The sequence below is a fragment of the Bufo bufo genome, chromosome 1, assembly GCF_905171765.1.
Source record: "Bufo bufo chromosome 1, aBufBuf1.1, whole genome shotgun sequence".
Classification (NCBI taxonomy): domain Eukaryota; kingdom Metazoa; phylum Chordata; class Amphibia; order Anura; family Bufonidae; genus Bufo; species Bufo bufo.
In genome coordinates, this window is record NC_053389.1 from 554,379,139 (window position 1) to 554,406,407 (window position 27,269).

Consider the following 27,269-nt stretch of genomic DNA (forward strand, 5'->3'; position numbering starts at 1 on the left):
GTATCGCCGTACTCAGGAGAAGTTGGGGAATGTGTTTTGGGGTGTCATTTTACATATACCCATGCTGGGTGAGAGAAATATCTTGGTCAAATGCCAACTTTGTATAAAAAAATGGGAAAAGTTGTCTTTTGCCAAGATATTTCTCTCACCCAGCAAGGGTATATGTAAAATGACACCCCAAAACACATTCCCCAACTTCTCCTGAATACGGCGATACCACATGTGTGACACTTTTTTGCAGCCTAGGTGGGCAAAGGGGCCCATATTCCAAAGAGCACCTTTAGGATTTCACAGGTCATTTACCTACTTACCACACATTAGGGCCCCTGGAAAATGCCAGGGCAGTATAACTACCCCACAAGTGACCCCATTTTGGAAAGAAGACACCCCAAGGTATTCCGTGAGGGGCATGGCGAGTTCCTAGAATTTTTTATTTTTTGTCACAAGTTAGTGGAAAATGCAGTTTTTTTTTTTTTTTTTTCATACAAAGTCTCATATTCCACTAACTTGTGACAAAAAATAAAAAATTCTAGGAACTTGCCATGCCCCTCACGGAATACCTTGGGGTGTCTTCTTTCCAAAATGGGGTCACTTGTGGGGTAGTTATACTGCCCTGGCATTCTAGGGGCCCGAATGTGTGGTAAGGAGTTTGAAATCAAATTCTGTAAAAAATGACCTGTGAAATCCGAAAGGTGCTCTTTGGAATATGGGCCCCTTTGCCCACCTAGGCTGCAAAAAAGTGTCACACATCTGGTATTGCCGTACTCAGGAGAAGGTGGGGAATGTGTTTTGGGGTGTCATTTTACATATACCCATGCTGGGTGAGAGAAATATCTTGGCAAAAGACAACTTTTCCCATTTTTTTTATACAAAGTTGGCATTTGACCAAGATATTTATCTCACCCAGCATGGGTATATGTAAAAAGACACCCCAAAACACATTCCTCAACTTCTCCTGAATACAGAGATACCAGATGTGTGACACTTTTTTGCAGCCTAGGTGGGCAAAGGGGCCCATATTCCAAAGAGCACCTTTCGGATTTCACAGGTCATTTTTTACAGAATTTGATTTCAAACTCCTTACCACACATTTGGGCCCCTAGAATGCCAGGGCAGTATAACTACCCCACAAGTGACCCCATTTTGGAAAGAAGAGACCCCAAGGTATTTCGTGATGGGCATAGTGAGTTCATGGAAGTTTTTATTTTTTGTCACAAGTTAGTGGAATATGAGACTTTGTAAGAAAAAAATAAATAAAAAATAATCATCATTTTCCGCTAACTTGTGACAAAAAATAAAAAGTTCTATGAACTCACTATGCCCATCAGCGAATACCTTAGGGTGTGTACTTTCCGAAATGGGGTCATTTGTGGGGTGTTTGTACTGTCTGGCCATTGTAGAACCTCAGGAAACATGACAGGTGCTCAGAAAGTCAGAGCTGCTTCAAAAAGCGGAAATTCACATTTTTGTACCATAGTTTGTAAACGCTATAACTTTTACCCAAACCATTTTTTTTTTACCCAAACATTTTTTTTTTATCAAAGACATGTAGAACTATAAATTTAGAGCAAAATTTCTATATGGATCTCGTTTTTTTTTGCAAAATTTTACAACTGAAAGTGAAAAATGTCATTTTTTTGCAAAAAAAATCGTTAAATTTCGATTAATAACAAAAAAAGTAAAAATGTCAGCAGCAATGAAATACCACCAAATGAAAGCTCTATTAGTGAGAAGAAAAGGAGGTAAAATTCATTTGGGTGGTAAGTTGCATGACCGAGCAATAAACGGTGAAAGTAGTGTAGTGCCGATTTGTAAAAAAGGGCCTGGTCTTTAGGGGGGTATAAACCTGTGGTCCTTAAGTGGTTAAAGCCAGGTCCTCCCCAGCAGCTGATAACAGTGCCTGGGCTGTGTGCACTTCTCCCTGTCCCTGCGCTTGGCAGACGCTCCCTCACTCAGCAGAGCTGGAGAATGCAGAGTTGAATCAGCGCAGAGCAGTGAAGCGAGATCTGCCATCTGCTCAGTGTATAAATGAAAGCAACATGTAGTAAGAGGACCCCTTTGTGCTGCAGGAGATTAACACTTTAAGTGGAGGGCTCTGGTTACTGACACTTTTGGGGGGCTATTGTTACTGGCTAGTGAGGGCAGGCGGGATTAGCCTTAGGATGAGGGCAGTGGCGGCCATCTTAACTGAATAGTGAAATTGCAGTTTTATGCAGACTGGTTGCTAAGGGCTGAATCTTATTAAATATGGGGTAAGTCAGTCAGTCTAATAGTAACTGATTCTGGAATATCATGTTACTAGTAACTAGTAACATAGTACATAAGGCCGAAAAAAGACATTTGTCCATCCAGTTCGGCCTGTTAACCTGCAAGTTGATCCAGAGGAAGGCAAAAAAACCCTGTGAGGTAAAAGCCAATTTTCCTCACTTTAGGGGAATAAAAAATTACTTCCCGACTCCAATCAGGCAATCAGAATAACTCCCTGGATCAACGACCCCTCTCTAGTAGCTATAGCCTGTAATATTATTACACTCCAGAAATACATCCAGGCCCCTCTTGAATTCCTTTATTGTACTCACCATCACCACCTCCTCAGGCAGAGAGTTCCATAGTCTCACTGCTCTTACCGTAAAGAATCCTTTTCTATGTTTGTGTACAAACCTTCTTTCCTCCAAACGCAGAGGATGTCCCCTCGTCACAGTCACAGTCCTGGGGATAAATAGATGATGGGATAGATCTCTGTACTGACCCCTGATATATTTATACATAGTAATTAGATCTCCACTCAGTCGTCTTTTTTCTAACGTGAATATCCCTAATTTTGATAATCTTTCAGGGTACTGTAGTTGCCCCATTCCAGTTATTACTTTAGTTGCCCTCCTCTGGACCCTCTCCAGCTCTGCTATGTCTGCCTTGTTCACTGGAGCCCAGAACTGTACACAGTACTCCATGTGTGGTCTGACTAATGATTTGTAAAGTAGTAGGAATATGTTCTCATCACGGGCATCTATGCCCCTTTTGATGCAACCCATTATCTTATTGGCCTTGGCAGCAGCTGCCTGACACTGTTTTTTGCAGCTTAGTTTGCTGTTTATTAAAATTCCTAGATCCTTTTCCATGTCAGTGTTACCGAGTGTTTTACCATTTAGTATGTACGGGTGACTTGCATTATTTCTTCCCATGTGCATAACCTTACATTTGTCAGTGTTAAACCTCATCTGCCACTTATCTGCCCAAGCCTCCAATCTATCCAGATCCCTCTGTAGTAGTGTACTGTCCTCTTCAGTGTTAATTACTTTACACAGTTTAGGGTCATCTGCGAAAATTTATATTTTACTATGCAAGCCTTCTACAAGATCATTAATAAATATATTGAAGAGAATAGGGCCCAATACTGACCCCTGAGGTACTCCACTAGTGACAGTGACCCAATCTGAGTATGTACCGTTAATAACCACCCTCTGTTTTCTATCATTGAGCCAGTTACTTACCCACATACAGACGTTTTCTCCCAGTCCAAGCATTCTCATTTTATATACTAACCTTTTATGTGGTACAGTGTCAAATGCTTTGGAGAAGTCCAGATATACGACATCCATTGATTCGCCGCTGTCAAGTCTAGAACTTACCTCCTCATAGAAACTGATTAAATTAGTTTGACATGACCGATCCCTCACAAAGCCATGCTGATATGGCTTTATTTGCTTATTTCCGTTAAGATGCTCTAAGATAGCATCTCTCAGAAAACCTTCAAACAGTTTACCCACAACAGATGTTAAACTTACCGGCCTATAGTTTCCAGGCTCTGTTTTTGGACCCTTTTTGAATATTGGCACCACATTTGCCATGCGCCAATCCTGTGGGACATTCCCTGTCAGTATAGAGTCCGCAAATATCAGAAATAAGGGTCTGGCTATGACATTACTTAATTCCCTTAGGATACGGGGGTGTATGCCATCCGGTCCTGGCGATTTGTCTATTTTGATCTTTTTAAGTCGCTGTTGTACTTCTTCCTGGGTCAGACAGGACACTGTTAATGGCGAATTTATTTCAACATTCAACTACATATATGAAAATTTTAATTAGGGTCTAAGTGTGACAGTTATCCTTTAAGTATTTACAGTGCTAGCCCTTCTTTTTCAAGACTTCTGCAATTCGCTGGAAAGGAGCTTCTAGGCCAAATCCTGACTGATGGTAACCCATTATTGCGTATTCAGTGCTTGGAGTTTATCAGAATTTCTGTGTTTTTATTTGTCCACCTGCTTTTTGGGGATTGACCACAGGTTCACAGTGGGATAGCTATCTACGGGGAGTTTCCTGTCTATGGACCAAGAACTTTAATGTTTTGTTCACTGAGCCACTTAGTTATGGATTTTTATTTTGTCTTGTGACATGATGCCCCATCATGCTTAAACGTAGTATAATAAATCTCAGCGGGCGTTTCTTTTTCTCAATTCATTTGCTTTTATTTCATAGATGGAAAAATTCAAGGACGCGTTTTGGCCCGTCCAGCCTTCATCAGCGCAGTATTATAATACATCTCACACACTTATACAGCCAGGTCCATAAATTTTGGGACATCAACACAATTCTAAATTTTTTGGCTCTATACACCACCACAATGGATTTGAAATTAAACGAACAAGATGTGCTTTAACTGCAGACTCTCAGCTTTAATTTGAGGGTTTTTACATACAAATCAGGTGAACGGTGTAGAAATTACAACAGTTTGCATATGTGCCTCTCACATGTTAAGGGACGAAAAGTAATGGGACAATTGGCTTCTCAGCTGTTCCAAGGCCAGGTGTGTGTTATTCCCTCATTATCCCAATTGCAATGAGCAGATAAATGGTCCAGAGTTCATTTCAAGTGTGCTATTTCCATTTGGAATCTGTTGCTGTCAACTCTCAAGATGAGATCCAAAGAGCTGTCACTATCAGTGAAGCAAGCCATCATTAGGCTGAAAAAACAAACAAACCCATCAGAGAGATAGCAAAAACATTAGGCGTGGCCAAAACAACAGTTTGGAACATTCTTAAAAAGAAGGAACGCATCGGTGAGCTCAGCAACACCAAAAGACCCGGGAGACCACGGAAAACAACTGTGGTGGATGACCGAAGAATTCTTTCCCTGGTGAAGAAAACACCCTTCACAACAGTTGGCCAGATCAAGAACACTCTCCAGGAGGTAGGTGTATGTGTGTCAAAGTCAACATCCTATGGCCAGATGAGACCACGATCAACTTGTACCAGAGTTATGGGAAGAGAAGAGTATGGAGAAGGAAAGGAACTGCTCATGATCCTAAGCATACCACCTCATCAGTGAAGCATGGTGGTGGTAGTGTCATGGCGTGGGCATGTATGGCTGCCAATGGAACTGGTACTCTTATATTTATTGATGATGTGACTTCTGACAAAAGCAGCAGGATGAATTCTGAAGTGTTTCGGGCAATATTATCTGCTCATATTCAGCCAAATGCTTCAGAACTCATTGGATGGCGCTTCAGTGCAGATGGACAATGACCCAAAGCATACTGCAAAAGCAACCAAAAAGTTTTTTAAGGGAAAGAAGTGGAATGTTATGCAATGGCCAAGTCAATCACCTCACCTGAATCCGATTAAGCATGCATTTCACTTGCTGAAGACAAAACTGAAGGGAAAATGCCCCAAGAACAAGCAGGAACTGAAGACAGTTGCAGTAGAGCCCTGGCAGAGCATCACCAGGGATGAAACCCAGCGTCTGGTGATGGCTATGCGTTCCAGACTTTAGGCTGTAATTGACTGCAAAGGATTTGCAACAAAGTAATAAATAGTTAAAGTTTGATTTATGATTATTATTATTTTGTCCCATTACTTTTGGTCCCTTAACAAGTGGGAGGCACATATGCAAACCGTTGTAATTCCTACACCGTTCACCTGATTTGGATGTAAATACCCTCAAATTAAAGCTGACAGTCTGCAGTTAAAGCACATCTTGTTCGTTTCATTTCAAATCCATCGTGGTGGTGTATAGAGCCAAAAATGTTAGAATTGTGTCGATGTCCCAATATTTATGGACCTGACTGTATATCAGAGTTAGTCCTACATGTGTAGTGACGTCAGACGCCAAGGGGTGGAACCCAGGCGCATGTCAATCAATCATGTGATGTATATAGACAATCATATATAACAAACAAAACATATTAAAAGTAAATCACAAAGTAAATAAAAAATTAACAATACCGACGATACCGCTAATTCAGTGGTTCATCGCAGGTTTCCCGTCTGCAAAGAAGAAACCGTCATTTGATTACATATATTGCAGCTTTATCATTACTACAAATGGACAACCTCATAGTTTCTATTCAATCCCCTGGGTTGTAATGTACCCAGGGTATGGATCCAATATGCTTCTCTGCAGAGTAACTGCCTTTTGATATCACCCCCTCTTCTCTGTCTTTTTACCTGCTCCAACACCTGAAACCTTAATTGGGAAATGGAGTGGCGGGAGTCATGAAAATGGGCTGGTATAGGTAATAGTAAATTACTGGTCCGTATCGTGGACTTGTGCTTACAGATGCGATCTCTCACAGTTTGCATTGTCTCACCGACGTAAGCCAAGCCACAAGGGCATTTTATTAAATATATAACATTAGAAGAGTCACATGTGAAGTAGCCCTGAACTCTAAAAGCTTTACCAGTATGCGGATGATAAAAGGATTCTCCTTTAATAATGTGTGAACATTGCGCACAATGTATACAAGGATATGTACCATTCCTCTGATGCCTCAGCAAGCTCTGTCGTGGGAGAACACTCATAGGGCCAATATCAGCGTGCACCAATTGGTCACGGTAGGTTTTACTTCGTTTGTTCATGATTAAAAGCATTGTTCCTCAACAAACTGCTCCTGGATAGGTGGGAGAAATTGCTGTTCAAAAATGATTTTATACCATTCTTTATTCATGGCACTGTTCTTAGACAAAATTGTGAGTAAGCCCACTTCTTGGATAAGAAGCAGCACCAGACATTATTGGTCTCAGGATGCTTTACTGTTGGCATAACACAGGACTCGTGGTTGCACTCATCTTTTCTTCTCTGCACAATCATTTTTTCCAGATGTCCCAAACAGTCTGAAAGGGGCTTCATTAAAGAAAATAACTACCTCAGCCCTCTGCAGTCCTCTTCATGTGCTCGCTGCACAATGTCATGTGGCTTCTTTGCTACCCTTCTTCACACCAGGCCATCCTCCGGCTCACTGTGCGTGCACATGCTCTCACATCTGCCTGCTGCCATTCCTGAACACAATCTGCACTGGTGGTGACCTGATCCCATAGCCAAAGCCTCTTCCGGAGATGATCCTGGCACTTGCTGGACTTTCTTGGGCAAGTCCTTGATGATCCGGTGAATGGTTGATGACTGTCGTGTTTATTTGGAGGAAACCATGGTTAACAAAAGAAGACAATGATTTCACGCACCACTGCCAAAAGGAATCAGTCCGCTTTCCTAATTCAATAAGCATGACAGTTATCTAAGCTGCCTTGTCCTTGTTAATGTTTTCTCCTGAGCTAATTAGAAGATCACAGAAATTTATGCTAGTAGGTCATTTTGTGGCAGGCCTAAAATGCAGTGGAAATTGGGTTTTTGATTAAGTTAAGTTTTTTATTAACCCTTAGGATATCCACGTTTTTTCATTTTTTCATTTTCATTTTTCTTCCTTGAGCTGTAACTTTTTAATTTTTCCGTTCATAGCTGTATGAGGGCTTATTGTTTGCGGGACAGGTTGTGCTTTCTAATGCCACCATTGAATATGGCATACAATGCAGTGGGAAGCGGAAAAAAAATCCAAATGGGGTGGAATTGAAAAGTAAATGCAATTTCTCCACTGTTTTACGGGTTTTATTCCCACGGCGTTCCGCTTGTGGCCAAACTCGCCTGTGCCCTTCATTCTCTGGGTCAGTGTCGGTATGATTACAACGTTACCCTATATGTATAGATTTTTATGTAAAATAGTGTAAAAAAAAAAATGTAAACTTTGCAAAAAAATTTTTACCTCCAAAATATTCTAACTCCCATAACTTTTTTTTTTATAGTTTATATCTACTGAGCTTTGTGGGGGCTCCTTTCTTGTTGGACAATCTGTAGTTTTTATTGATGCCATTTTGGAGTGTGTGACTTTATCACATTTTATAAAAAAAAATTTGGGTAAGAGAAGCGATGAAAAAATTTCTATTTTGACCCTTTTTCCGTTACGCAATTCGCTGTATTGGAAAAATATTTTAATATTTTAATCGTATGGGCATTTTCAGATGCGGTGATGCCCTTGATGTTTATATTTTTATTCTACGGAAAGGGGGGTGATTTATACTTGGAGCATGGCATCTAAAGACTTTAATGAACACGATTGGCGCAATGTTTGCACTTTGCTCCAGCTTGTAGCGAAGGGGTTAAAGGCTATGTACACCTTCAGAGACAATTTTTTTGTGATTGCATGTTTTTCATTTTTGGTTAAAAATTTTTTTTTTTTTTATTGGCCTTTATTAAAAATATTGAGCTGTTCTGTCACAAAGGGTTAACAGTTTTTCTAGCAGTGTGACTGGTACTTTCACTTTGTCTAATAAACCTCATCTCTAATTTAATAAGAGGTCATAAACACTTATTTAAGCCACATTCTTATCAGTAAGATAAGAACTGAGCTATAATGAGGTCATAGAGCAGAGATAAGGAGTCTGTCTGTTCCTGGTCTGTATGTCTGCTCTGTATAGAAAAAAAGGATGCCATATTTTATTAAAGACCAATTAAAAAATTATTTTTAACTCAAAATGAGGTGTACATATTAAGTTAATTTTTATTGTAAGGAATAACTTCATCTGATCACTCTTCTAACAATCTGAAAGCAAATTGCCACCATAAAAACGGAAGAAGCAAACTGTAAAAAACAAATTTGTGTCGGTCAAAACTTTTGGCCACGACTGTACATTATTACTATAGGGAGAGCTTGAAATGATGACGTGCTGATGCACTATAATTTTATATACTTCCCAAGAACTGTTAATGGGTGATATAGACATGTGGAGACTTATGTTACACTGTATGTATTACTGATAGCCTTCACCAGCAATTTGAAGTAGACTGTGAATTATTTTTCTACTCAATTTAGCGGTACCGCAACATTTTGGGCTTCATGAAAGAGTGGTGTGATTGCGAGGACCCCACTTCACACATACAATTTTGTGACCAGGATTGTGTTACAATTATGTTTCTTAGAATTTGTATTATATTATAATGTGTAGGAGATCTTATTTCTCTAATAATTTGCTCTATTCTCTACTGCAATATTCAGCACGATCTAGTGGGGTTGGGATCTCCATTTTACTTTGCAATCGTATCCAAGCTTCCATATACCAATTAGTGAGCCGCCCTACATTTATTTTTAATAACTGATTTATGTGGGTCCAACTCTCTGCATCCCCACCGACCAGCTGTATGAAGAGATGGCCTCCTCACAGCATGCCAAGCACAGCACCGTACCTTGTAAAGTGGCTGTGCTTGGTATTGCATCCTAGGTCCATTCACTTGAAGGCCACATTACAGATTAACACGATGTCACTGGGAGCACGATGTCACTGGCCTAAAAGGGGGCTGCAGCACTCACAGGAGTGCCACAGCATCTTCAAACAGCTGATTAGTGGGGGTGTCAGGAGTCGGACCATCACTGATTTGATACTGATGACCTATTCTGAGGATAGGCCATTAATATTAAACTCCTGGAAAATCCCTTACAAAATGGTATGGTATTGTTCTAGCTGTTGAGACCCCCACAGATTGCTAGAATAAAGGGGATAAAGCACTTGATAAATGCATTTGTGTCATTATCTACTTCAGAGTCTTCCAGATTTTTTTTTTTTGTAACTGGATAGGTTGATGAAGCAGACTACAACTGAAACAATAATACATTTGTATGCTATTGATGTTTTCTTATTGAAGCTTTGTTCTTAATGCACCACTTCTCTGTCCTTTATTGTAATTCTTAGAACAAGTGGCATCTTTTGTATATGCTTCCTTTTTGAACATTTAGAAATTTAAAGGGGTTCTTTACCTTTTTACTTACCGTGATGATATGTCCTTTTCGTTAGTTCATTAGCATCTTATTGGCAGGGGTCCGACACCTGGAACCCCCGCCAATCAGCTTTTGAAAAGGCAGCAGTGCTTGCAGTATCGCTACGGCCTTCTCGCAGGCTAGTGATGTCACGACTATGTCACATGGCCTGGTTGCAGCTCAGCCCCATTGAAGTGAATGCCGCTGCCTTCTCAAACAGCTGGTTGGTGGTGGTCCCGGGTGTCGGAACCCTGCCTATCAGATGCTGATGACATATCCAAAGGATAGATCATCAGTAATAAGGTAAAGAACCCCTTTAATACAAATCTTGATTGAGAAACAATAATACATTTAATGCGTTTTGGGAGCGCACATACTGTATCTGCAAGCATACAATGTAGTGGGAAGCTTGAAAAAAAATTCTAATGGGGTGGAACTGGAAAAAAAAAATTATGCCACAGTTTCATGGGTTTTGCTTTTATGGCGTGTCCTATGTGGTAAAACTGACCCATGCCCTTCATTCTCTGGGTCAGTACAATTGCAACAATACTGTATTTATATAGTTTTTATACTGAAAAAAACTAAACTTGAAATGTATTTTTTCTTTTTATTGCCCCCATAACTTTTTTATAGTTGCAACTATGGAACTTTGTGAGGACTTGTTGTTTTGGCGTGTGTGACTTCATCACTTTTTATTAAAAAAAAATTTGGGAGGTGAAGTGACGGGAAAAAAAATGCATGCTGTATTGATTTTTTTTTTATTCCCGTTAAGTCTTTTACCGTATGGGATAAATATTTTTTGTTTTTAATAGTACAGGTATTTTCAAATGCAGTGATGCATATGATGTTTATTTTTTGTTCTTCAATTTTTAATTTTGTAGAAAGGGGGATGATTTGAATTTATATTTTTTGTCATTTTAAAAACTTTTTTTTAGGTTCCTAAGGGACTAATATCACGCAGTCGTTAGATTGCCACTTCTCTTTATCAATAGGAATAAATCCATGGACAAATAGAAGATTCAGTACACTCACCTAAAGAATTATTAGGAACACCTGTTCTATTTCTCATTAATGCAATTATCTAGTCAACCAATCACATGGCAGTTGCTTCAATGCATTTAGGGGTGTGGTCATGGTCAAGACAATCTCCTGAACTCCAAACTGAATGTCAGAATGGGAAAGAAAGGTGATTTAAGCAATTTTGAGCGTGGCATGGTTGTTGGTGCCAGACGGGCCGGTCTGAGTATTTCACAATCTGCTCAGTTACTGGGATTTTCACGCACAACCATTTCTAGGGTTTACAAAGAATGGTGTGAAAAGGGAAAAACATCCAGTATGCGGCAGTCCTGTGGGCAAAAATGCCTTGTGGATGCTAGAGGTCAGAGGAGAATGGGCCGACTGATTCAAGCTGATAGAAGAGCAACGTTGACTGAAATAACCACTCGTTACAACCAAGGTATGCAGCAAAGCATTTGTGAAGCCACAACACGCACAACCTTGAGGCGGATGGGCTACAACAGCAGAAGACCCCACCGGGTACCACTCATCTCCACTACAAATAGGAAAAAGAGGCTACAATTTGCACGAGCTCACCAAAATTGGACTGTTGAAGACTGGAAAAATGTTGCCTGGTCTGATGAGTCTCGATTTCTGTTGAGACATTCAAATGGTAGAGTCTGAATTTGGCGTAAACAGAATGAGAACATGTATCCATCATGCCTTGTTACCACTGTGCAGGCTGGTGGTGGTGGTGTAATGGTGTGGGGGAAGTTTTCTTGGCACACTTTAGGCCCCTTAGTGCCAATTGGGCATTGTTAAAATGCCACGGGCTACCTGAGCATTGTTTCTGACCATGTCCATCCCTTCATGACCACCATGTACCCATCCTCTGATGGCTACTTCCAGCAGGATAATGCACCATGTCACAAAGCTCGAATCATTTCAAATTGGTTTCTTGAACATGACAATAAGTTCACTGTACTAAAATGGCCTCCACAGTCACCAGATCTCAACCCAATAGAGTATCTTTGGGATGTGGTGGAACGGGAGCTTCGTGCCCTGGATGTGCATCCCTCAAATCTCCATCAACTGCAAGATGCTATCCTATCAATATGGGCCAACATTTCTAAAGAATGCGATCAGCACCTTGTTGAATCAATGCCACGTAGAATTAAGGCAGTTCTGAAGGCAAAAGGGGGTCCAACACCGTATTAGTATGGTGTTCCTAATAATTCTTTAGGTGAGTGTATATTGCAATGTAGTTCTGCTACCTGCAGGCCTACATTGCAATATACCTGCAAAAGGCATTGGAGCCTACAACAGGCTCTGTCCTTTCACAGCCAACGAAGAGCTCCCCCAATCACTCCACTGGGGAGCCGTTCCAGTACCGAAAGCTAGGTACTTCCGGGTTTTGTGCTCTCAGATGTCATGGTCACATTTGACCACGGCATCTAAAAGGTTAAATGACATTTGCATTATCGCCAATCACAGGCATTGGCCCTGGGTGTCTGCTTTATGAAACTGCAGAAACCTGGCCTGCTCCAGAGAGCAGTAGGCGCCATCTTTAAAGTCCTGACTTTTGAAATACTATTACGGTGGAGATCGGGAAAGGGTTAAAGTGAATGGGTCATCGAAAAACAAGACCAAAAAGTGGAGCTTATTATTAGTCGTCATTGTGAAAACTGCAGGATTTTTTTTTATAGATATTGACATGGAAAATAAACATGGACATGGTAATACCTAATATGTATACTTTTTCTAATTTCTTTTTTACACCATAAAAGCATTTTTGAAACAAAAAAAAAATTATGTTTTAGTGTCTCCATAGTTTGAGAGCCATAGCTTTTTATTTTTTGGCCGATTTGCCTTAGGTTGAGTGTTATTTTTTGTGGGATGAGGTGACAGTTTAATGGGTGATTGGTACTATTTTGGGGGGCATACGCTTTTTTGATCGCTTGGTGTTGCACTTTTTGTGATGTTAGGTGACAAAAAATGGCTTTTTTGGCACTGTTTTTTATTTTTTTTATTTTTTTACGGTGTTCACCTGAGGGGTTAGGTCATGTGATATTTTTATAGAGCTGGTTGTTACGGATGTGGCGATACCAATATGTCTACTTTTTATTTATTTATTTCACTTTAACACAGTAATAGCATTTTTTAAACCAAAAAAATCATATTTTAGTGTCTCCATTTTCCGAGAGCTATAGTATAGCTAATTGTCTTATGTAGGGGCTCATTTTTTGCAAGATGGGGTGACTTTTATTGGTACCACTTTGGGGGGCATACGCCTTTTTGATCACTTGGTGTTGCACTTTTTGTGATGTAAGGTGACCAAAAATGGCTTTTTTGACAGTTTTTATATATTTTTTTTTTACGGTGTTTGTCGGACAGGGTGGATCATGTGATATATTTAGAGACTGTCGTTACGGACGAGGCGATACCCAATTTGTGTTTTTTTTTTCTTTTTTTTTTTCGTTTTTTATTATAAAATCAGGGGAAAGGGGCGTTTTTGTTTTTTCTTTTCTTTTTTTACTTGAATATTTTTACTATTAAACACTTTTATTTTATTTTTTTGTACTTTTTTTTTAACTTTTATTTCTGTCCCACTCAGTGACTTCAAATTTTGGGGGTCTGATCACCTCTGCAATACATTACAATACATCTGTATTATAATGCATTGCCTGTTTAGTTTATTACACTGAGTAATACACTAACAGGTTGCCTAGGAGACCCAGCCTGGGGCTGGATGTCCTCGGCTTCTGTTGAAGGCAGGTCCCGATGCCTTGCATGGCATTGGGTAGCCTCTGCAAGGCATCGGGCTGCCTACTTACACATCGGGTCCCTGTCACCGCAGAGCGGGGACCCGATGAGCTCCTTAACTGACCGGAAACCCCTTTTATGCCACGGTCAGCGCTGACCGCAGCATAGAAGGGATTAATCCGCCGGCAACGGCTTTTACAGCCGGCGGATACAGCAGGGGTCCGGCTATCAGGGACTGTCGGGCCCCTGCAGTGATCTGGCCCGATCACCATGGTGTAATAGTACGTCAAAATGCGGCAAGTCACTTGCCGCCATGGCGTACTAGTACGTCATGTGTCAGGAAGAGAGTAAACAGAAGATTCATTCTTACCTGCTCCATTGCCAATCTGGTCCCCCATGCTGCCCCTCTGTCTCCTTCTTTTAGTCCCCGTGCTGTTTCCTTCTAGCTTGCCATGGGCATGGTCCTGTGCAGCACTCCAGCCAGTTACTGGATTCAGCAGTGATGTGGCCACAAGCAGCACATCACTGCTGAAGCCAGTCATTGGCTGGAGCTGTGTAAGTGACCATGCCCATGGCCAGCTGGATGTAAACAGTGCGGGGACCAGAAGATGGAGACAACAGAGGACTGGAGCAGGAAAATATAAATCTTCTTCAGGAGAAAGGCTTGGGCATTACAGAAGATATACAGTATATATTTTTTTTTATGTATGCCTCACTGTATTATACTGTAGCAACCACTTTTTTTTTTTTGCATGGCTACATAGCTGTTTGAGGCCTTTTTTGAGGCATGAGTTGTATATTTTGTCACACATCATTTTGGACTTCCTAAAAGTTAAGGAGGTTGTTAAAATGTGCCAAGAGTCACTAAATGTGATAAAATTAAAAAGATATATTCACTAGTTAATCCCTCAACTCTGTGTCTCCTGTCGGGCTGTTTTTACTTGGCTGCAGCAATGTCATGCTGTTCACCTTACATTATGTGGTTGCTGCAGCCAAACACTGGTTTCAGTAGGCTTGTGCCATGTACTGTTGAAGCCAGTGATTGGCTTACAGCAAAATAAAAAAAAATGCCCGGAAGGAAAGACGGCACTGTGACGTGTGACGGCACTGGAAACGGATGGGATTAACTGGTGAGTGTTTTAATTTTATCACATTTATTGTCTTTTTTTTTTTTTTTTCAAATAACTTGGAAGACCCCTTTAACCTAATGTGTACACATTTTTAGAATGGCAGAGTGCATGGAAAAGCAATTCTACAATTTCTAAAACTTTTTTTATTTTTTTTTACACAGGTCACTTTATCTGACAATATATCCTCATATGCTTTTAATTCTGCGATTTGTTTTGTTTTTTAGTTGGAAGAAGATATTTAGATTTCAGCTATGGAGCAAAATATCTCCCTACTGGAACAAGGCATTTTTATCAATCATAGTCATATTGATTATTCTTTTCCTGGGTAAGTTTGGAGAAATCTGTTCAGGAATGTGTATGCCTATTGTAGTAAGACCTGCACGTTAGATTTACTGTTGCAATTATTATTAATACTGAATTGTGTAATGAGACATATATATCACCCTGTACCAAATATCACATAACTCCAGACATGTCTGAAATGCTGTACGTCTGACTGCTCCCCTGTGTAATTCTTCGCAGCAGCCGATATAAAACTGTAAAATGAGCACACTTGTTGTAATTCTGTAGCACAATAAAAAAGTGACTGTGCTAGTAAAGTATCATCTAAAAAATACAAAACATAATCAATCTTCATAGAGATATTATTGCAATATTGGGTAATGAATGCGTCACATCATCTGCAAAATAGCTTGTATTTTTACCAACAATAGCTGAGGTGAAATAAAGGAGAACTCCGCCCAAAATAAACTTAGAAAATCTCCACCCCAATTTCCTTTAAATCGTATTTTTATATTTGTAAAGTTAAACAGGTTGCAACATAGGCATAAAAACCAAGGAAAAAAGTACAAGGAAGTGTAAACTATAGAAGACAGGCAGACTGAAAAGCTAAAACCATATTATATTACTGCCTACTGGAGATTCCTGTGTCATTCAGTTCACATGTTTAGACCAGACAGAAACGGGGAAAGTGATATTCCTTTATTTAGGTTTCATTGAGCTTAAATTGATTGTCCAGCCATTAATATTAATGACCTATCCTCAGGATAGGTCATCGATATCTGATCGGCAGGGGTCCGACATCCGGCACCCACACTGATGAGCTGTTGGAACTGCTTCATGCAATGCTCCATGCAAGCGCCATTTCCTCTTCATTACACTGCACTTCATCTCGGAATTGCAGTGTAACACAAGTACCCGCTCCATTCAAGTCAATGGAGCGAATACTTGTAATTGCACTACACCACCGCTCCACAGGAGACACGGTATAGTGTAAAGACCAGGACGCGGTGCTCACATGGATCACCACCTTCTCATCAAACAGCTGATCGGCGGCGGTGCCAGGTGTCGGACCCCCGACGAACAGATATTGATAACCTATCCTGACAATATTAATGGCTGGAGATATTTAACTCCAAACTTCCTGCCAACGTTGTAGAGAGGTTAAGGTCATCTTAGGCTACTTTCCCATTTGTGTTTTGCATTGCGCATTAGTGATCCGGCAGAAGATCTCAAAACGCTTCAGTTCGATTTATTACATCTAGATGCATCTGTTCCGTTCAGATGTGGTTGTATTAAATTCAAACTGAACAAACTGGATCCGGCACTAAAACATTGTAAGTCAATAGGTGCCGGATCCTTTTTTTTTTCCAGATCTGAAAAAGACGGACTCAGCACTATTGGCTTAAATTGTTTCTAGTGACTGATCCGGTTTGTTCAGTTTCGCAGACCGGACACAAAACCGCAGCTTGCAGCGGTTTTATGTCCTGTCAAAAAACTGAACAAACCGGAATGGAATGCATCCTGATCTGGTTTGTTCCGTTTTATCCCCATTGACAATGAATGGGGACAAAACAGAAGCGTTTTGCTCCGATTTTGAGATCCTCTGCTAAATCTCAAAACCAGAATGCAAAACGCATATATGAAAGTATTGCACAGTGTAAGCTGGCCATACACGTGAGATAACTGCCGTCCAAATCCTTGTTAAGCAGACAGCTATCTCTCCTGATCATACCATACATATGCAAGCCTGGCTCAGTTGTAGTTATGTGGCAGTTTTTGCTGCGATTAGCACTAATTTGTGTCAAAATGCTGCAATTTTGTAAAACCACATTGTTTAGTTTTTTTGCCAAAGCGATTGTGTTGAATTTGACTGCAGCCTTTGAATATGGTCTTAAAGTTTGGGCTAGATGTGATCTTGAGCTGGCAGGTTTTATTTTTTAAGGGTCTTTAGACACATGGCTCTGGCATTTTTTTTTATCTGTAAAAGAAAGCCCACCAGATTAACAGCAAGCATCATTTTACACCAAAACTGAACCACAATTCTGTCTTAAAAATCTGCCTCAAAGTAAGCCAACCAATACTTGGTATAGAGTCAGAGAAATGTGTCTCTCCCTGTGTCACATTCATCCAGCCTGAGCCTCTGTGATAAATCATGGCTAGAAAGCCTGTCTTAGGGTCCATTCACATGTCCGCAAGTTTTTGCGGTCTGCAAATTGCGCATTTTGCGCATCGCACATGGCCGGCCCTATAATAGAAATGCCTTTTCTTGTCCGTGGCTGGGAATAGGACATGTTATATTTTTTTGCGGGGCCGTGGAACGGAAGTGCGGATGTGGACAGCACACTGTGTGCTGTCCGCATCTTTTTCAGCCCCATTGAAAATAAATGGGTCCGCACCCTTTCCGCAAAATTGCGGAATGGATACGGACCCGTTTTGCGGACGTGTGAATGGACCCTAAGTTTACACTATCTTTAAGATTATTAAAACTGGTTTCAGTGTATCTTACTACTAGCGTTTTTGTCATACCATTTTTTCCTGTAGAGAAGGTTTTGGCAATCCACCTAAAATAAAAAATGTCAAGCTCCATCATGCTGAGTTTTTGAGAAGAAGCAAGCAAGACCATAATGCCACCTAACTAAAAACGATGCCAGTAGAAAGTCTTGCATTTCCCACCTTTATAAATATCTGCATACATCTAAGGATTATGTGAGACAAGTGACATTGTTTCTAATTAAACTCCGTAACACCCTCCCTTTTCTCCTTCGTCATTTTGCAGTCTATTAATTGGGCGCATACATTTTTACCATTGGCCCCTTATGTTACTCTAGGTCAGTGATGGTGAACCTTTTAGAGACTGAGTGCCCAAACTTCAACCCAAAGCCCACTTATTTATCGCAAAGTGCCAACACAGTAATTTAACCGAAATTCTACAGTCAAACATAGTATATCTTCCATGTACTCTATCATTTAGCTATAATAGCCTGCTACACTCAGTGCGCTGCTTGTGCTGTTCATAGCGAGCCCTGCGCTGATGAAGGGCAGGAAAAATCAAAGTCATATTAGTGTGCCATAGACTTTTTCCAGGGTGCGGGTGCCCACAGAGAGGGCTCCGAGTGCCGCCTCTGGCACCCGTGCCATAGGTTCGCCAACACTGCTCTAGGTGATCCATAGAGCTTATCTAACACCACCTAGGGGGTTGTCGAATGGCTTTATTTTAAGCTCCTGCTGATTTAAAAGGGTTTCCAATATCATGAACTCCCCTCCCCCCCACCCATGTGCCTGGCCCCCTCACATGGAATATACTTACCTGGGTCCCCGCTACCCTGCGCCGCTCCTGGTCCCTGCACTGCCGCTGCTGCTTCTCCCCGTGCGCGGATGAATACATCCGATGTCTGGGGACGAGCCTCCCAAGGCATCGCGCCTGCCATTGGCTTCCCCCATCCCCCCGGATCTTTTCATCTGCGCACGGGGAGAAGCAGCAGTGGTGGTTAAGGGACCAGGAGCAGCACGGGGAGCGGGGTAAGTATAGTTCCTGTGAGGGGCCCAGCACATGGTATTGGATAACCCCTTTAAGTGTAGAATACATGAGGCAACTCTTTACCATTGTCTTTGGAAATGTCTTTTTTCAACTTTGGTGACGGTTCATCAATCTTCTGGCCTTACACTCTTGTTTCAGTGCTACACGTGAGAACTGACTTGATAAAATAAAGTGACTCTTGTTTTGAAGCCACTGTTTGGTACTAAGAACAATGCATGGTATATACTTTACCTGAGCATCTAATGAATGAATAACTGTTGGGAGAGCAGGAGGGTTTACCAGTTGACATTTAGGTTAGATATGCATAGCCTAGTTTATCTTCCTGTGGTGCTGGGTGAAGAATAGCGGATGATAGGACAAGTTGTGATGTTATTGTTTTTCCTCTTTTTCCTTTAATTTTATATGAACTTGATAAATCTTGATCGCCTTTGTGAATGTGAGATTGTATTCTGTACTGCTTAACTTTGAAATTCTTTAGTGCTTATCTGCTGATTATGATGATTGGATTTTCTTTGCTCACAAGAAGATACGATGACAGCTCTTATGTTGCTTGGTCATGCAGGCTTGGTTCCTCATTGCGGGTACCTTGACCACAATAATACCCTATTTTCTGAAAAATTATCTTACAGTGGCAGGCAAAAGTTTGGGCACCCCTGGTCAAAATTACTGTTACTGTTATGATTTTTTGATCGATCGATAGTACTTTTTTGGGGTAAGGTAACCAAAAAATGTTTTGGCATAGTTTTTATTTATTTATTTATTTTACGGCGTTCACCTGACTGGGTAGGTAGGTAGGTCATGTGATATTTCATAGAGCTGGATGTTTGTGTTTTTCTTTTAATTTAAATTTATTTTATTTTTTTATTAAATGGCTTGATGAAGGGAAAGAGGCACTTTTTAATGGAAACTTTATTTTTATAAAATACTTTTTTTTACTTTTTTTTTTTTTTTTTTTTTTACTTTTTTTTTTTTTTGTCCCAGTATGGGACTTCAACTTTTGAGGCTCTGATCACTGGTTCTATGCAGTACTGGTTTATACTGTATTGTGTACTACATTTTATCTGTCAGTTTCCCACTGACAGTGTGCCAATAGGCCCCTTTATGCTACCCTCCCTTTAATGTCAGGCTGATTCAGTGAAGTAAACACAGCATCTTAACCCCCAAAATTGATAACTATGATTGGCAATATGTATGCTGATAAGGCTGTCTGTGAAGTGACAATGTGATATTGGTGTTCATTTGACTTAACATGCAACATTTGTGTATACAAAACATCAGAGAACCCTGTGTCCAAGGACTGCCACTCCTGTCTCTATCATTAAGAGGCACATAGGGAGCCCAGCTTCATGCCCTTTGTAACTATTTTCACTCTGTTATGGCAACACCATATTTTTCAGAAGTCTTGTGTCACTCTTAAGTCACTAGAATTTTTGTGCAGCTAAGGGAAAAAAATGCCTTTCTTTAAAGCGGCTCTGTCACCCGGATCAACCCTACCCTACCAGGCATATAACCTGGTAGGGTTGATGATGCTGATTAAACTACCTGTCTTATGTCTGTCAGTGGTATCATTGCAGAGAACAATGAATTCCAAATTTAATTTATTTTAAAATCTTAAAAGGGGTATTCCAGTGGCATAATTTTAAATTAAAATGGGGTTGGAAAGGGCTAATATCGCAAACAGTCAGTACTTAACTTCCCGTTCCCTTGGCACTGCAGTTTGGCCACTACGCCCCACTTCCTGTTCTTTGGCCCAACTTACTCAAAATGGCCTAGGCTGCCTGCTGAGCAAATCACTGGCAGAGGTGAGTCACCATTGTTGCCAATGATGACCTGAGCGGCAGTCCAAGGACAGAAAGGAGCAGGGACCAGAGCAGCAGCTGAATAGCACCCCTAGGCAGCCGTAAGCTGAGTTCTCACTGTTTTGATATTTTCGCTCTTTCTGACCCCATTTTTTTATTTAAAATTATGTCATTAGAATACCCCTTTCATTTTTACTATAATAAAATGATTGTAATATGAAGCTAAGCTACATTGTTCTGCATGACAAATTCCATCTCTACATGTTTGAAGAATGCCCTTGTAGTTAATGCAAATCTATATATCATGTATGTATATATTGAGGCAAAAGTCCGGAAACTCCCTTTTAACTGGTGTAAATGGTAGAAAATCGAGGATTGTAAGGGATTTTAAATTACCTCAGAGATAAAAGTCCGACCACCTTGGAGGACATTCTGTTGGACCTCCATGCCTAATCCAGTGGTCAGGGAATTGCACATCCAGCCATCTGTGTACAGCCACAGCAAAGGGCGGAGGTGCACCATCCTGTTGAAAGTAATGTGGGAACTAATTGTTCACATTGAGGACAGATGGGAATATGGTATCGTATCATCTGGAGGTAGTTCTCACCATTAAAGGGGTTCTGCAGCTTTTTCTTACTGATAATCTATCCTCTGGATAGATCATCAGTATGTGATCGGTGGAGGTCCAACACCCGGGACCCCTGCCGATCAGCTGTTTGAGAAGGCAGTGGCGCTGGCAGCAGCACTGTGGCCTTCTCGCTGTTTTCCTCAGGCCCAATGACGTCACGGCTAGTATCACTGGCCTGGCCGCGGCTATGCCCCGTTCACTTATGGGTCTTAGCAGCGCCAAGGCCAGTGATACTAGTCGTGACGTCACTGGGCTTGAGGTAAAAAGCGAGAAGGCCTCGGCTCTACTGCCAGCGCTGCTGCCCACTCAAACAGTTGATCAGCGGGGATCCCTGGTGTCGGACCTCCACCGATAAGATACTGATGATCTATCCAGAGGATAGATCATCAGTAAGAAAAATCTGCAGAACCCCTTTAATGGTGAGCGCTACCTCCAGATGTTGTGATTCGCCAATTAAAAAAGGCCATGATAAGAGTCCCCCAAATACCCCACCGAACCAATATGGCTTACCTGAAATGGCGAATCCTACAGTGCAGTAAAAGAAGTATCACCTGCGGTATTTTCAGCATGTTCACGAAGACTGGATTAAACATTTAAACATGTGCATCCGGCAGAATGGTGCACACGTCACATATGTCCTACGCTTTTGGAAACTTTGATCTAGCTTAACTCCTAAACAGGTAGAGAGGTCAAAACTCAAATTTCCAGTGTGTCAATTCTAGCCAAGACTGATATATCACATGCCCCCCTTGCCATTGGAGAAACCTGAGCTAAATTCAATATGGCGGATTTCAAAAAGGGAACCGAAAACGTTTCTTCCATTAAATAATGCAGTCTTCCTCCCATTAATACTTTCATACAATTTTCTACAAATTACACCCGTTAAAAATGTCTAAGGACTAATTAATTGAGTGCATAACTATTAACCCTCTTTAGTGTATTTCAATAGATTGTAATATTAATAAATTATGTATCTGGCAGGTCCCTTAAACAAGATTCTTTGAGACCAGGAACTCATGGTGAGGGAACCGGGCATGGTCCAAAATATAATTTAAAAAAAAAGACTCGCCTATCATAAGCATGCTGAGCTTCCATCTCCACCGCTCCTGCTCCTTTCTGGACTGAAAGTGTAACTCACGGTTTAGATACATGTTACCCCTACCGGCACACTGAGGCCGTTGATTGGGCAGAAGCGGTGACATGCATGTTACATGCATGCTCTTGTGATCTAGGGAAGAGCGAAAGCAACGGAGAAGGCACCAGAGTGCTAGACCCAGCGCAGCAGGGACAGGTGAGTTTTTTTTTTTGTTTTTAAATACTTAATACTTTGGCACCATGCCTGGCCCCCTGACCATGGATTCTAAGTCTATAAAAAACCCTTTAATAATAAAAATAAGGAAAACTCCATGATGAGGTTTTTGAAAAGTTCTAGTTGGGATTAGGAAACAAACTAAAAGTCATATTGCCTCAAAATTGCATTTCATCTCATTTTAAGGCTATAAACACATACAGTGGTTTTTGATGCAGTTGTTTGACACCTAACCTGAAGGAAGCAGTGGTATTAGTCTTCCTTTTAGATTTCTCAATCCTTTTGAATCATCTTTTGGTTTTGGCACAAAAACTGCAGTGGAAAACTACGTGTGTGGTTAGTCTTATGAATACATTTCTTCCAGTGTTGTAGCAATTTTTCCCCCCATTTGTTTATTTCCTGTTTTATATAGCTTAGGGTTTTTTATAATTTGATGAACTATTTTCTTTTTATTTACAGATGCAGTGAGAGAGGTGAGAAAGTATTCTGTGAATGCGAGCACTGATAAGGCAGCAAAGTTTATCCCTAACGCCTATGATACTCTACATATGAAGCTCTTTAGAGGCCAACGGAATCTTTATATCTCTGGATTCTCCCTATTTCTGTGGCTGTAAGTAAAAAGTAGTATATTTTGCCTGTTTATCAGCAAGTAAAGACAGGGCTACAATATCAAGGTGCGCTGCCGGATGCTGCGCCTATTTTATGACTAGGCATACGTTAGGCGCAGCATCCAGCAGTCCACGTGCCTCAGCTAAGATTTCATTGTTCTTCTATACCAAAAAACTGACATAGAAGATAATTGTGGAGCTGAGAAAGATGGACCACCAGGCGCAAAGTACCACATGAACTGTCGTGCGATCAATGGATTCTTTTTATTGCGAAAAACAACGCGGTTTGGAGACATTAATTATTCTTGTTGTAAGCCTGAAGAAGGAGAATTATATATCAGAAACGTGCTGCTTTTCGCAAGAAAAAGAATCCATTGATCGCACAACAGTTGATGTGGTCCTTTGCGCCTGGCGGTCCATCTTTCTCAACTCTACTTATCTCCTTGGAAGACTGGGCACCTATCCTTGAAGTTCGAGTGACTGTGGCTGCATCCCATACAACTTATGCGATCCTGATACGCATACATTATAGTTGTGCCTAATCGAGCACAACCTATACAGGTGAGCCTCCAATTTACTGGGGTGTAACGATACATAGTCCTGACGTACTCACCCTATGGTGCGCTGCTTATTTCTGTTTTAACCCCAACAGATACTTCCTGCCTTGCGTTTGGGATAGAAGCCCCCTTTGCCATGCCCCCTTTTCGGGAAAGTGTTGAGGCCAGTGGAGAAACGCCATGTGTGTAAAAGGCATTGGAAAAAGTCCCAGGCAGTTTGCGACTTTTTCATGCCACAAATGTGGCATATCCTGATATATCTGGCCCAAGATTCAGGCTGTTCTAAGTACATGCAACAATTCACTCGCCTTTTTCCTAGGTGTTAAATTTTTTTTTTAACTGGTATTAACACACATAGGAAGAAAAGCTTATGACATTATTGCCCACTTTATTATTTTACTCCAGATGTAATAACAGTTAGTGGTAATCAGCAGAGGTGTCATTGTGAATGAACAAAAATTAGATGTTCCAGCAGATAAATTATCAATTACGCAAAAAAAAAAAGTTTAATATCTCAAGGCTAACGTGACAATTAAAAAAAATATATATATATATATATATATCTTTATTATATTTCTGTAGATGGGTATGAATACGAATGTGTCCAAAAATAAGTTCCCCCCCAAAAAAATATTAAGAAAATATGATCTCAATAGCAGGAAGAGGGTGGTAGGGAAAATGTTCCCTGTTTTACCCTAAATATTTCTCAGCCCAGGGTCACCCCCTGATGGTGGAGGTTCCCTGTCCTGTGTCATTGTGGGGTAGGTAGGTTCACACTGAGTTCTACATGTTTGGTATTAGTATTGGACTGAGCAGGAATGAAGTCTCTTAAGTTCCCAATGTACAATATGTAAACATTTTATTGCACAGCTCTCAAGTAGTACAATCCAACAAAATGTGAAATCTGACTTTGGATTAAAAAAAAAAAAGCTGCACACCATGACATGGCCGAGGCTGTTAGGATACGTTCACACTGGGTTTTTTTTAAGGAGGTTTTGAGGCTAATTTCCCTGCAGGTTTTTCTGCCAAAGCCAGAAAAAAATCTTCTTTACGCTGTGCCCCTCTATTGGTGGCTTTCTGCAGGAAAATGCCATTTATTTATGTTGGTAAGGAGTTTGGCGCCAGGTCCCTTGTCACCTCAGGCCCCACAGCAGTTGCAGGGTCTACCTCTATGAGGAGTATGCCACTAAACACTGCAAAAATTGTGCACTACAATACAATGTTCAGTGTAATTGACAATATATGGCTAAACCCTCACTCTGATATTAAAATGAGACTTTCGCCAATATATTCTTATATCAAGAACATACCTGCGCCGTATAAGCAATTACAGGGGCCGTATGGGCTATTACAGGAGCATAAGGTCCGACACCCAGCAATCGACTCCCAGTTACCTCCAGCGTGAAATCAAACATACAATGGGAGCAGATACAGGTCCCAGGTTACCTCCAGCGTGAATGGGAGGAGGCTGTGAGTCCCACCTATCACTGAGTCATGTGACGCAGGCTACACAGGTGCACCTAAATAATACTCAACTGGAGTTTCTACACCTCCAGGTACACATATACAAACGCTCAAAACCCTAAATTCTGTTGAGCATTTTACATAATTATTCGCATCCACACATTTAGCTATCCTGTGTAGGATGTTCTTGTGGCACATGTGGTCCGTTCCAGGCATCCCCCATTGTATGCATTTTTGCTGGGGATTGCTGTTAGCAACGGATCACATGGGCAGGATCTGCTCCCCTGGTTATAAATGCGCAACAGCATTTGGGGTTTTGAGCATTTCTCTGCCTCTTGAGACCACTTTGCTTTGTCAGTCTGTTTGGAGTATGCCACTAATCCTAAATGTGCAATCTCTGCCCATATCTTTTCTAGGCACAAAAGCCAAGGTCTATTTAAGGATGTTGGGACTTTGTTTTAATATATCCAGTTGGTGTGGTAACTATGGTGTCAGAAATGCTATTCAAACAATGTCTGATGCATCTATCCTCATCTATTTTACAGTGTTTTGAGAAGAGTATCTAACCTGATAGTGCAGTTGGCATCAGAGATGGAATCCTGTGATGCACTGAAGGCACAAGTGGAAAAAAACAATGAGGCTGCAAAAAAGTATTTGGAGGACAATGAGCATCTGAAGAAGGTATAATTCTGATCTTTCTATGATAAATAGTTTAATGGGAATATGTTATCAGGTTCATGCCCGAATCATGGACAGCATATAGTTTTAACATATAACTGATCATACATGCTTGTTTTTACAACGGTCACTAATGAGCTTTAAAACCGCACAATGCCTTTTTATGGCGATGAAGATTTAGCCTGACACAGGTGTCAATAGTGGCTGTGGCATCAAACTGGTTTGAGAGAGGAGGCTCCTTCTGTCACCCATTGCCTCTCTCCCTCGCGAATGCGACAGCAGGGTAATTTTGCCTTTACATGCCAGCTGTGGGTCTTTTTGAAGGCTCCCAGTTCTGCCTTCACGGCCTAATAAATTGCCTGTCAGTTTCCTAGTGACAGCATAATACATTGTATTGCACAAGTTGTACAGTATATTATGTTATCAAATGACCGCAAGTAATCTTGTGGGACTAGTAAGTGGTAAAAATAAGAAATAAATACAGTTTTATAAAAAAAAAATAATCCCCAGGTGAAAAAAAGAAAAATCCATATTTTTCCCCGAAAATTTTTCTAATTTGGCATCACTGCATCCATAATGACCTGAACTATACAGTTATCACATAACTTATCCTTCACAGTGAACACCTTTATAAAAAAAATTAAATAAATAAAAACTTATCTACCTCAAAATTGAAGACTACAAGTGCTCACACGAACATTTTTTTCTAATGGTTTTTATTGTGCAAAAGTAGTAAAACCTAAAAAAAAAAAAGTGTACTTTCTGCATCTGTGTGTCCGCTCTGCGAAGATAGAACATGTCCTATTCTTGGCTGCAAAATGTGGACCACTGACCCATTGAAGTCAATGGGTCCACAAAAAAAGGGATGCAACATGGACGTCACACGGACGCCATCTGTATATTGCAAAATGCATATGGTCATGTGCATTAGGCCTTACTGGTAGCATAAGTACAAACCTGTATTTTATGGAATCATAGGCCATATGAACTCATTCTGACAATTGGGTGTACTGGACTGTATATATTCATTCGACCACTTTATGAACATATGAATGATCTATTATTTTGAAGGTTCTCGATGCAAGTAAAGTCTGTGATAATGAACCAAAAATCAAAAGAGAGAATGAAATGTTGAAGAATGAAATTGAGAAGGGGAAAGAAGAATTTCAGAGAATGTCAGAAGGTGAGCATTATTTGGGCTTTAAAGGGGTTTTGCCACCTCGGACAATGGGGGCATATCGCTAGGATATGCCCCCATTGTCTGATAGGGGCGGGTCCCGGAGGTGGGACCCGCACCAACAATGAGAACAGAGCGGGGAAATGAACGGAGGGCGCACTGCGCATTCACAGCCGTCCCCCCCCATTCATTTCTATGGGGCCGCCGAAAATAGCAGAGCGCTGGCCCGGCTATTTCTGTCTGCCCCATAGAAATGAATAGGAGC

At 40.8% G+C, this 27,269-nt stretch overlaps 1 protein-coding gene across 2 annotated transcripts in view; it reads left to right on the plus strand.

Moving 5' to 3' along the window:
• Positions 1–27,269, plus strand: part of BCAP29 (B cell receptor associated protein 29) — a 127,309-nt gene that overhangs the window by 36,362 nt on the left and 63,678 nt on the right. For both annotated transcript variants that reach the window (XM_040412900.1, XM_040412907.1), the window contains exons 3-6: positions 15,189–15,289; positions 22,980–23,130; positions 25,695–25,830; positions 26,899–27,010. In XM_040412900.1, coding sequence (XP_040268834.1) covers positions 15,189–15,289; positions 22,980–23,130; positions 25,695–25,830; positions 26,899–27,010 — 500 coding nt within the window. The remainder of the gene's footprint in view (positions 1–15,188; positions 15,290–22,979; positions 23,131–25,694; positions 25,831–26,898; positions 27,011–27,269) is intronic.